This window comes from Engraulis encrasicolus, chromosome 8, assembly GCF_034702125.1.
Source record: "Engraulis encrasicolus isolate BLACKSEA-1 chromosome 8, IST_EnEncr_1.0, whole genome shotgun sequence".
Lineage (NCBI taxonomy): Eukaryota > Metazoa > Chordata > Actinopteri > Clupeiformes > Engraulidae > Engraulis > Engraulis encrasicolus.
The window spans coordinates 22,072,558-22,085,074 of NC_085864.1; the positions used below are offsets into that span (position 1 = coordinate 22,072,558).

At 41.5% G+C, this 12,517-nt stretch overlaps 1 protein-coding gene across 2 annotated transcripts in view; it reads right to left on the reverse strand.

Annotated features, from left to right (window-relative positions):
• Positions 1-2,705: 2,705 nt before the first annotated feature.
• actn4 (actinin, alpha 4) overlaps positions 2,706-12,517 on the reverse strand; it is a 52,231-nt gene continuing 42,419 nt past the window's right edge. For both annotated transcript variants that reach the window (XM_063205186.1, XM_063205185.1), the window contains exons 16-21: positions 10,715-10,849; positions 10,062-10,241; positions 9,535-9,681; positions 7,849-7,929; positions 6,480-6,638; positions 2,706-5,098 (exon numbers count right to left, since the gene is read on the reverse strand). In XM_063205186.1, coding sequence (XP_063061256.1) covers positions 4,940-5,098; positions 6,480-6,638; positions 7,849-7,929; positions 9,535-9,681; positions 10,062-10,241; positions 10,715-10,849 — 861 coding nt within the window. In that variant the 3' untranslated portion in view covers positions 2,706-4,939. The remainder of the gene's footprint in view (positions 5,099-6,479; positions 6,639-7,848; positions 7,930-9,534; positions 9,682-10,061; positions 10,242-10,714; positions 10,850-12,517) is intronic.

A 12,517-nucleotide genomic window follows, 5' to 3' on the forward strand; every position in this document is an offset into this window, starting at 1 on the left:
CTACTGCAAATGTAATTTCTAAGATTCCTTTCCAAAATATGTCATGTTTCATGTGAAGCTGCATAACATTAAAATGATATCGGGGGCGGATAAAACTTGTGGACAAACCACAAAGGGTTTGAGATGCTCATATGAAGCGAAACAGGAACTCTTTGGCTCTATGGAGTTGTCTGAAGGAGGAAGAACAAGGCATATGAAGAAAATAACACATTGTTTATTTTGAAGCTCGATGGTGGGGTAGTCATGCTTTGGGGTTGTTTTGCTTCTTCAGGTACAAGACATCTCCACAATGTGCAAGGAACTATGAATGCATATGCACCAAAGCTGAAGTTTGGGAGATGTTGGACAACAATCCCAAGTATACCTTAAATTAAATCTCCCAGTGCATGGCTGCAGAGACAGGGTTAGAACATTCTGGAGAGTGCATCACAATCAACTGATATAGATCAAATCTGGAACTCTGAGGTGGGACTAGAAGGCAGATACTGCACGCAGGCCCAGAATATTAAACAGGTTACATTACAGTGTGGGTGAATATTTTAACCAGAACTGTAGGCTGCTGTGATTCGTCATACCCGAGAACAATCCTGCCAAAATGGGCAGTGAGACAGAAATTATTACTTGGCATAGTCAAGTTCTACCAGTATTTGGACGCAGGCCAATCCCTCCAAATAACAGGCTATGGAGACGTTAGTTACTAAGGCTCCCACAAGGGCTATTTATTTCAAGGTACGTGTCTTTAATCAGTTTGCACATAAAAAAACATCAAAATACACTACTGAAAAAATAAAAGGAACAGCTTAATAATGTGTTGCTATTCCAAGTTAATCACAGTATATGAAAGCACTCCAGCTAGGAAGCAGCATTGATTGGGGAATCCAGTTCGCCTATTGATCACTTTAAATCTAGACTCAAGACAAAGCTGTTCTCAGATGCTTTCCGCTAGCTTAGATTACATATCATTCTTTTTATTATTTTTATTTATTTATTATGTTTATCTTAATGTTTTAAATGGTTTTTTGACTCTATTTAAAATGTATTTCCTTATTTCTTCCCTGTTTCCTTTCATTTACATTTGTTAACTTTGTGAAGCACATTGAGTTGCACCTGTGTATGAAATGCGCTATATAAATAAACTTGCCTTGCCTATTGTTGTGCAAATGTTACAGGGAACAGGTAGAAATGAGAGGCAATATAATCATGGTGATAGTGGTGTGTGAAGAAAGAAATTATTCATTCATAACCTAACTATTATTTTGCTGTTGGTGCACAGACCATTTCAATGTTTTCCTCCTGTTTTTGAGGTCACATTCGCATTCTGACAGTGTACCATCCCTGGAGGTACCATTGGTGTCCATCACACACTGAAGTCGCTCGGAGTAGGCTAGTGCTGCTCACTCAAGATGGCAAATCACTGTGGGGTTTGACAAGAGGGTTTGCTGTGTCAGGGCCACTGACAGCTTCAGCCGGGCCCAGGGCATAGTCATCTGAAAGGGCCCCCCAACCCAATAAATACAATGTAATGAGGAGCAAATTCTGGGCCCCCTCTGTCCCTGGGCCCGGGATACCTGTCCCCTTTGTCCCCCCCCTGTCGGCACTCCTGGCTGTGTCTCTCAGCACAGTGTCCAGAGCTTGTAGGTGATACCAGGGGACACATCAGTACACCAGGAGATGTAGAGGAGCCATAGAAGGGTTAATAACAAGGCGGCAGGATCACTATCCCCATCTTTGTACCAGGTGGCACAGGAAGTGCACTGCCAGAGCCCTGCAAAATGAGCTTTGCTAATGACTGTTGTATCATGTTTCTGCCCAAATGATCTGGGCAACAGACTCCATGGAGGTGGGTATGAGGGCCTGATATCCACACGTGGGGCCTTTGGCTACAGCCCATCTTTAATCACTGTGGAGCGTCATTTGCATTAGAGTGCATCAAATGCCCCTAACTTTCAAAAACCTACTGTGCTTTTACAGTATTGTTCCTTTGTACTAACGTCACTTCCCTGTAAAATCTTAGTACATTTGATCAATGTGAAAGGATGGTACAAAAGGCTTGACATTTTGAATGTCAAGCAAAATCAGCGCCCCCGTTTGTTACCACAGACATTTTGGGTTCGAGTCCCCTGTGGGAACAATCTATGCCAATTCAATAGTCACTACAGGCTTGAATTGTTGAATGCAAATTTTTTTGGGTAGTGTGGTGTTATGCTTTCACCATCACATATTGCCTACTGTACATGACAGTAAACCAAAGCTTGGGTTGAACCCACATTTGGTCCATGAAATGAATTCAATGAATGTCTATCTAAGTTTGCCCATTTTTTGGGTGTTCACTGTAAATATGAAAGATTGCTTGAAGAACACCCTGTTGCCATTGTGGGGTAACCCGCAACTGTTCTCTGATGAGCCTATTGGCCTATGGAAATATCCCAATGCTTTCTAAAAGCTTATTGAGAAACACAAAGAATTGCAAGAGGAGCAAGAACTACATTGTCCTTGATGCTTATTGGTACAGTTTAAAAAACAAAATCACAGAAACCCTAAATCCAAAGCACTAAACTTTGTACATTACATACCGCACTTATTGTAAAAAAGCTGCAGATAGTGAATTCTTGTGTATTCTCATGAAGAGAATTTGTGTATTGTGTACTCTATTAAAGATCAGTTTGATACAGAAGAATGGTTGAGGAAGGCAAGAGACTAACAAATAATGTGGTAATATTTTATAAGGAAATTTTGTGTGCATGTGAAATTCACTTGAGACAGAAAGCAGATTTTTGTTTCATAGCAAACAATCCACTACAGCAGATCAGGGTTGATATTGAAGAGTACAAAAAAAACAAAGAAAGCGGTAACACTTTACTTGACTCCGGTGTCATAAGCATGTCATTACAGTGTCATTATAGTGTCATGATGCAGTAATAGATAAGGCATAAACATTATGTCCATGTCAAACATTTTATGACTGTTGGCCTTAACTGACATTCGGTTATGGAAAATACAACCTTGGGTTGTCTTTGCTTGTCACTGAAGGCCAACAGTCATAAAAGGTTTATGACGTGGACATAATGTTTATGACACGTCCATAACTGTGCTATGACACTATTATGACACTGTAATGACATGCTTATGACACCGGCGTCAACTAAAGTGTTACCAAGAAAGCTCATGATTCTCTTTTTAAAATTCAACGCTTTCCAACCTGGCAGAAAAAGGACAGGTTTGTAGTCATTTTATTTCTCTTTTTTTCCTCCCTCTAAATACTGCCACCACCTCTCCAAACCCTTCCCTCACAGGAAATCATTTTAAACATGTTCAGACTTACTGTAATCAAAGTTGTCTGTTCAATTCTTTCAGTTCCACCCCTCATAACATCGAGACAATTGCATAGATTGGAATACAGTTAGATCTTTTCATTATTAAGACAACATGGAATGTTTAACACTTCACTCCTCACCTCTCCTCTGTATGTCCCTGGTTTTAACTTTTAACTGTGAGGGGGGAGGGGGGGGAGGAAAAAAAAAACATCTGACAGAAGGAAAGGAGGGAGGTAGAAAGACAGACCAGGGACAAAGAAACTACCAGGCACAAGTTTTTCTCTCTCTCTCTGACTCGCCCCACTTTTCTTTTAAGTGGTGGTGGTGTGGTGGCTGTCTCAACGTTGTGTACATAAGGCAGGAGGGGTTTTACATGTCAGATCCATGTGTTCAGTGCCAGAATTGTTGGTTTAGCTTGCTGTCGCCAACATGTGTGGAACAATCACAAATTCTTAATAAAAATGGGGACAGTTCAGTGCCACGGTTGAAGCCAATGCTAAATTACAAAATTTGAGAGAAAAGGGTTAGGGGAGGGTTTCTGCAAAAACTTTTTTTTGTTTTTTGAAAGTCACGTCAAAATCCATGGGCGCATGATTAGTATGGATTGACACTCCAATGCATGTCCAGGGGTCCTTAACATTCTGATGCATGTGTACCATCCAACAGTATAGATGATTTCCAAAAGAAAATGATTCTAGAAGGAGATCAGAATTTTAAACAGCCTTAAACACAAACCTATCTACAGTATTCTGCCAAAAAAGATATAGCTGTTCTTCACTATATTTCATATTTTTTTAATAACTGTTTTGATCAAGAAGCCCTATAAGCCTGACAGGTGTTATCTGATAATTTTGCATACGGCAAAAAAAGTATGTACAGCATTTTTTAACCCGTGAACTCACATTCTAGTGGCGAGCATTACAAAACAAAAGAAAAAAATACCCCCAAAAAACAAAACAAAACAAAAGAAAATCAAGAGAAATAACAAAAACATTGAAAGGGTTGAGGTTTAAATGTCCAAGTTCCACATGTTTTGCTAACTGAGCTGAAAGAAGGACGCCTGATATTCCATATTCATTCCAACATCCATCACTCATAATAATTCATTCTCTTCATTTGTTGTTTTCTTTTGTCTAAACCTTGTATCTATATGTCTTGCTTAGCTAACATTTGCCTTGGTCCCTCTCCCTTACCGTCTTTCTTTTTTTGCCTCATTTCAACACAAACAAAATGATAACCAATAATAATAATAATAATAATAATTATTAAAATATGCAGCTAATGCTGAACTCAAAGCGAGGTGATGAACTTGCTGTTCTCCGAGAGGGTGCAAGCCTGGATTAAGCACTGCTCACCTCACCCTTTGACAGATTATTTGTTTACTACCTCACCCTCTCGACCCCACCCTATCAGAGGCCTACACCAAGAAGCTGGTTCAGGAGTAAACCAGGTTAAGTTAAGAGGTAAATCATCAAATAGAAGAGCCTTGAGTCCTCATTACTCCAGGCTCTTCTGTTAGATGATTTACATCTTAACTTGACCTGGTTTACACCTGAACCAGCTTCTTAGTATAGGCTCCTGGTGTGTGTGTGTGCACGCTGGCATGTGTGTGAGTGTGTGTGCTTTTAGAGATCGCTCTCGCCATAGAGAGCGGTTGAGAAGGACATGTAGTCCAGGGCCCCGGGGATGGTGTCAGGGCCGGCATAGGGGGCCATGCGGGCGATACAGTACTCCGCCTGGTCGGGGGGCAACTCTCTTCGCAGCTCCTCCGCTGTGATATAGTTCTGTGGAGATAGAAGACGGAGAGACAGGGAATTAATGTATTAAAGGGGCACAAAGTAGAGGATCTAAGCTTCAAGTTATTTAAAAATAACCTTGATGAGTCAACCAATGCTTAAAATGCGTCGCTAATAGGGTCAGCAATTGCTACATGCATCATGACATACGAAAATCTGATTGCACGCTCCACAGAAGACATGTTTACATTCGTATCAACTGTTGGTAGGGCGAGGAGAGGAAAACATAATTTTTATGACTGGAATGTCAGTGGCCATTTCCACTATATCTGGCCCCAGTGTTACCAGATTGGGCTACTTGGGATGGCCTTCTGCGGGTAAAAGCGGGAAAAATGGCTGCTTTATGGCCATAGATATCAATGTAATTTGTTGAAATTGGGCGGAATTTAGCGCATTTTGGCGGTTTTTGAGAACTTTTTGGGTGGGATTTGATCAGACACATCTGGCAACACAATCATTTCAGATGCGCATTACAGTTGGCACCACTTAGCCATTGAAGTGAGGGATAACGGCCGACTGGGTAACAGTTTGATTAATCCATTGACGCCTAAGGCACCTGCAAAAAAGGGTGCTGAATGCCTGAGCCCTTTTTAGGAAAAGCTGCCCTCAGCCTATAAAAACCTAAATATCTCAGCTTCTGAAGCACATAAACATATGCATTAGGTTGCATTTAAGCGCCAAGACCCTCATCTTTCATTAGAACGTGTTTATTAAACATCTCTGTTTGTTTGAGACGAATGAAGTTGTCTCAAATCTCATGAGCCTGAATGTTGCATAATGTAGCTCCAGGCGTCAGGGCCACTGTTGCGCAACGCAACATCAGGCATCAATGGTTAAGTTAATGGCTAGGTGGCGGCTTCAGAACTCTGGCGACATAGCTTCAGAACTCTGGCGACATGTGTATTGATATGGAAAGCATATTGGCCTCGTTAACTCAACTTAATGCCAAATAAAACATCATATCACTTCACTATTCAGAATTAAATGGAAGTGCATTGTAAAAACAAAAGAACTATAATTTGGAATTATTAATTCGGAATTAAAAAAACATGTAAATGTGGCCAATGAGATTGAATGGTGGAACAATCTTCAACGAAATTAGCAGACACCCCAACAGTCAGGGGGGGCATTGAGAAGGATACAGATGAGAGGGAGTGGCGCTGCTTAGCAGCCAGAATTTATGGAGTCCCCTTAGAGCTGTAGATGGCGGTAGCGTTCTTCTTGTGCCTCAAAAATAGAATAAGGAGGGGACAACGCCCCCTTAGGAGACCCAACTTGAGCACATTCTTTTGCATTGGGTGGCTGTGTTTTGAATCCTCTTTATTAATCCAACCTCTTTGAATATACTGTACACAGCGTAGAATCTCACCTTGTCTCCAGCCAAGATCTTGAAGGAGGCGATGACCTGGTCGGCGGTGTCTGTGTCGGTGGTTTCCCGGGACATGTAGTCGATGAAGGCCTGGAAGGTCACCGCTCCACTGTTGTTGGGGTCCACGATGCCCATGATGCGGGCAAACTCCGCATCGCCCTGCACATCGCAAATGTTTGTCGTCAATATATACACGCCAAAGAAGAATATAAATGAAAATATACCATATTTATTCTTGTTCTCCATTTAAAGTACCATGCAGTTACTTCAATGTTTGTATTTGCTTTGTAGTGGCTTGAAATCACAAGTTCAGAAAGCAAAAATAGTCTTTTAGTTTTAGTTTAAACAAAAAAAAATCTAGTAATCAAACACAAACATCAACAGGAAAAATCATTCATCATCATTCTCGTGCCTGTGCACTTAACATAGTAAAATGTTTGCCATGTATTCATCTTTGGTAAGACAGTTATTTTACACAGAGGTGGGAGATCCTAAGGGAAGCTGTGGGTAGCTTAGAGAGAGAGAGAGAGAGAGAGAGAGAGAGAGAGAGAGAGAGAGAGAGAGAGAGAGAGAGAGAGAGAGAGAGAGAGAGAGCGCGTGCAAGCAAGAGAGAGCGAGAGAAAGAAGTAGAGGCAGAGAAGAGAAGAAGCAGTATACCAGGCTGTTGAGAGAGAGAGAGAGAGACCGATAGACAGAGAGAGAGAAGAGACAGAGGGAAGAGAAGAGAAGAGGAGAAGAGAAGAGGCAGTATACCAGGCTGCCGGTGCCGGTGGCTATCAGCAGAGCGCGAAAATCGTCGGTGTCCATCATCCCCGTGCGCTTCTGTTAATGCAAGGAGCGGGGGATGCAAAGCGGTGTTGAAGAGAAGAAGGAGTGGGAATGACCAGAAAAGAATGAAAGAAAAGAAAGAAAGAAAGAGCAAAAAGAAAGTAAATAGTGAAAAGCAGACAAGTGAAATTTAGAAGGCGGGGGTTAAGAGGAGTTATGAAGAAAGAGTGGGAATAACCACAGAGAAAGAAAGAAATAATGAAAGAAAGAGCAAAAAGGAAGTAATAATAATGAAAAGTAGAGGAGTGAAAATTGTAATGGGGGGTGTTAAGAGGAGATATGGAGGCAAAGAGTGAAATAGGAGGTAAAGAAAGACAGAAAACAAAACAGCAGCGTTTAGGAAAAGTAGCACAATCAAACTGTCATCCCTCAGCTGACCAGCAGGAGGAGCTGCTGTTGCTGAAACTAAGGCAGGCGAGGTGAGTGAGTAGCGGGGTCTGTCGAGGAAGCTGGGGCGGGAAGGGAAGGGAGGCGCTGGCTGAAGGGGTGTACTAGGCTAAGCGGTGAGCCCATGGGTGGGACTCAGCAGTCAGCACGCTACCTGTTTATCGTTCTCCACATCGTAGCCCAGACTGATGAGGCAGGCCTTGAACTCCTCAGCCTGCAACATACCACTGTGGTCCTGGAACCGCCATTGCCAGTCGACCAATCAACCAACCAACCAATGGCATGTCAGAGTGGTGGGGGGTGACGATGAGGAGGAGGGTGGTGATGGACCAATTGTGAGATGGGGAGGGCAGCAGGAGTGATGATGGATGGAGGGGGGGCCAGGCCGCGGGGGCCACATCACATCACAGCATGCAAAGGGGACACAGTTCCCGTGAAGGATGAACACAAACAATGCAACGTTAAAAAAATGTAATGAATTAAGTGAAACATCAACGTTCTACATTTGTTCAGACAATTGAATTCAAAGCCTGTAGTGGTTTACAGCAAGCAGGCTGCAGCCCAAAACTGCTTTAATTACTCTGCAAGACCTTCAGTAACAAAGACTCTACATGGATGTGAAGACTTAAGAGGCAAAATCAGACATCTGGATGGTTTCTCTACTAAGAAATGTACACAAAAAGAGATGAGTGAATATGATTGATGGTTGAATGTTGCCTTACACGTCAAATCACATAAGTACTTTTGTTGTTTGATGTATGAACGAAAACCACATAAAAAAATAAAGAGAAATAGAAATGTTGCTCGTGAAAGGAAGATGTGGTCGGCTGAAAAAAAAATCTATTAAAAAGGCATGGCCGAAGGATGGTGAGAATGGTAACAGACAACTGTAATTTCTTATCATTACTTTGCACAAGGTAAAAAAAGGCACAAAAGACTATACTTCCTGGTTGTTCATCACACAAAGATCTTTCATGGGGTGAACAAGAGTCAGTACCAGAATAAGGGCATGCTGGAAAAAGCACACTACAATCCAATCCATTACATTACATTCCATCTGCATCAGCAGATTCTTGTAGAAGAATGCTTTTGAGTCTGGTGTGGGCGACCAAATTTATGCCCATAGTATGTCTATCACACTCTTGTGGCGTTACCGTCAAAAAGGACCATTGTGCCCAGCCGTGGCACAAATGGTAAGACACGGCACTGCGACACCGGGGACCCGGGTTCGATTCCGGTCCGAGGTCATTTCCCCCATATCATAATAATAAAGGTAAAAAAGCCACTCAAAAATTATTTTTAAAAAAGATACCATTTTGAAACCTCATCTTCAAATGAAGTCTCAATGTTTAATCATACATCAACGATATTCTTCACCCAACTAATCGAATGGGTAAAATTAGATAGAGCCAAATTCTTCAACCCACATGCAGTATGAGGGAAAAAAAAGTTATGTTCATCCTTGCGGTCAACATTGACTGGCCTTACAAATAATAAGTAACGAACCATCTTGTAGACGTGATACATATTGCTTAGTTAATTTTGATTCCAATCTTCAGTATAGGTCCATGTATGACAGGGAGCCCTCTCGTCAAACGTTATTCCTCACAAACATGCATGACTGTCTCAAAGCACAAATGCACATAAAATCCAACTCTCTTTCCTTTTCAGCACCATCCATAGGTCATATTTTGAACAACAATGAAGGTTATCATTGCATTGATACCAGTCATACATACTAAAAACTAGAAATCTTCACCATGTTTCACAGACACACAGACACACACAGAGACACACACAGAGACACACACACACAGACACGCACACACACGCTGCTGACCTTGTCGAAGTGGTTGAAGGAGGTGCGGTACTCATGGAGCTGCTCCTGGCTGATGCCCTTGGCGTCGCGAGTCAAGATCTGGTTCTCGATCTCATTAATCGTGCGAGCGATGGTGGTGAGCAGCTGTTCCCATCCCACTCGCAAATGCTGGAACAACAAAATAACTTTGTTACCAAAGGCAAGAGGAGAGGACTAGTCACAAATAAAATATGGTGGGGAATATAAAAGTATACACCCTTGCTTTGACAGCCAAATTTCTAACTCTTGAATTGTAAACCCTGTTTTAGTGTAGCTTTTTCCATGGTAAAAAATACAACATTAGAGAGCGAATAAAGCAAAGCTAGAAATTAAAGATCTCACACAACTGGCCCATAAGGCTTTGTCACAAGATGAAGTAGGGATCATGACTACTATTTTTTAGTCCAAACTTTTAGTCAACTGCACTTTGTCTTTTGTAGGGCAAGGCAGTATTATTATTATTATTATTATTATTATTATTATTATTATTATATAGTAGAGTACAGTACCTCCATGGTGTAGGAGGTGTACTTGTTGTCGAAGATCAGGGCCTCCTGGATGAGCTGATGGTCTCCCTCCAGCTTGTCGATGTTGGGCTTGTACTCGATGATGCTCTGCTCGTACTCCCTCAGGTTGGTCAGCTGATCCTCCAGCGTCCCGTTCATCTCGATGGATATCCGGCCAATCTCCTGCATCAGATAGACCAGACGCTCAGGGTCAAAAGGGTGCTTTGCTAGAGTAACATTAGGGGCCTATACTAAGAAGCTGGTTCAGGAGTAAACCAGGTTAAGTTAAGAGGTAAACTGTCTAATAGAAGAGCCTAGAGTCTTTTTTAAGTTATTTTCTTAAGACAATGAAGACTCCAGGCTCTTCTATTAGATGATTTACAACAACAACAAAAAAGACAACATTAGCTACTAAAAACTGAAAGACAACAAATCTCAAATGTTTGTGTATGTATCATCATTTGAGATGTGTTTTTTGTGTTTGGACAATACAACTTGTACATCAATTATGTGCATATTTGGATTGTACATATGAAGTGTATGCAACTGATTAGACAGCATAATTGAAACTTCATATGAACAACTTAAAAGAAGCGTCTCACACAAAACCATACACTTCTCCACATGCACACAACATATATTAACTACTGATTTACCTCCATCTTGTTCTGGATCCAGGGTCCGACCATGTTGGCCTGGTTGGCGAACTGGCGTCTCAGATGATCGTTGGACTGCTGGCGCTGGAGCTCTTCCTCCAAGGCCTGGTCACGCTGAGGCACCAGCTGCTGCACCTGCACATTTCAAACACAAGAGGGCGCCAACGTCAGCAAAATCTCAGCAGTGGGCAAATTAAGACCTCAGTCGAGGATGAGCATGCAAACAGCCTGTTTAATTTGTCCATATTAAACAGCTGCTGCATCTTAACATATCCAACACAAGAGGGCGCTCAAGTCAGAAAAATATTCAAAAAATAGCCAGTCTTTGACCTAACCTAGTTCTCACGCAGATGGTTGTTACCAGCGAAGTTGGGCCAAAATGCACGAGGGTCTGCGTGAGAACCAGGCTATCTTTGACCTGCTACAATGACCAAACCAACACATCTAGGTCCAAAAAGAAGCCCGTCCAATATGGCCGTAATAAACAGTTGATGGACCTTCACGATTTCAAACACAAGAGGACACCCAAATCAGGAAAATCTATGACCTGGTTGGGTGGGGTTACCTCCATACTGGTTATGTTCATAAAGCATCTCAAATCACATCTCCTCACTTCTTCATTTGCTGAAAAACTAGAGAGGGGAAGATATGTTTCAGATTTTCCGCAATATCAATGTAGTTACATTAAACAATTAAAATCATGTAGACGAAGTAGCGATTTCAAAACCGTAAGGGCGAACAACAACAGCCCAATATCCACTCAGCATGCAAACATGACTACAATATATTTTTACAAACCAATGTGGTTAAGGGGTGAATTTGTTTTGATAGTGGAGAGGTCCCACCCAAGGAAGTTCAATGGTCCCTTTTCATGTGGCATCAGTCACTCCTCTGAGCACAGAGCATTGCAGTGACTTTGAAGCAGGTTACGCTGCATGCAGTACAGTATGTCCTTGGCATAGGCTTTTATATTGAGAAAGTGGTGTCTGTGTATACGTCTAAGCTGGTAGTTTATTCTCCTGCTTTACATCAAAACGGAACTTGTCTGACATCACTATGGAAAGGGCCGATAAGTGTCCACCATGCATATGCAAAGTTGTATAAAGTAGAAGTATTAGTACTCTTACAGGTGTAATTACAACACTCGTAGTATGACGTTACAAAGTTGTAACCATGAAATATCATACCACTAGTGTTGTAAATCACATTTGTAAAAGTGCTTCGACTTTAAACAACACTAACCATCGGTATCATTTCACATCTTGGACTCTGGAATGTCTGACTACCTCAAACAACTTTCAGGTCATTTTACACCTTGATCGTCTAGACCAGGGGTGTCAAACTCATTTTGGTCCGGGGGGCGCATACAACCTCAAGCGGGCCACATTAGTAACATCATCGCAAAAAAAAAAAAAAAAAACGTAAAGCAGAGGATTAGTGTTCAGTACTCACACGTTTTAAGTGTGTTGAATATGTAGAAAGCAATGCAATGCTGATAATCCTATGCAAAATTTCCTTGACTTTCCTTGACATTAATTCATTGGCAACCGTCAATTAATTAAATATGGGACAGTTCATTTTGGCAAGGGGTCTGGGGGTTTTCCCCCAGAATTTTTTTTATTTCTTATATGTAATTTCCTGCATTTTCACGCATTCTAACATCCCGTTTCCAGTTTGAGCTTAATAGGAACCAATACAAATCCAATTATATTTATTACTTAATTACAACCAATACCAATACAATACGAATAAGAAGTATTAACATTTTATCTCTATATATCAGGTCTATAATATATGAGCTTT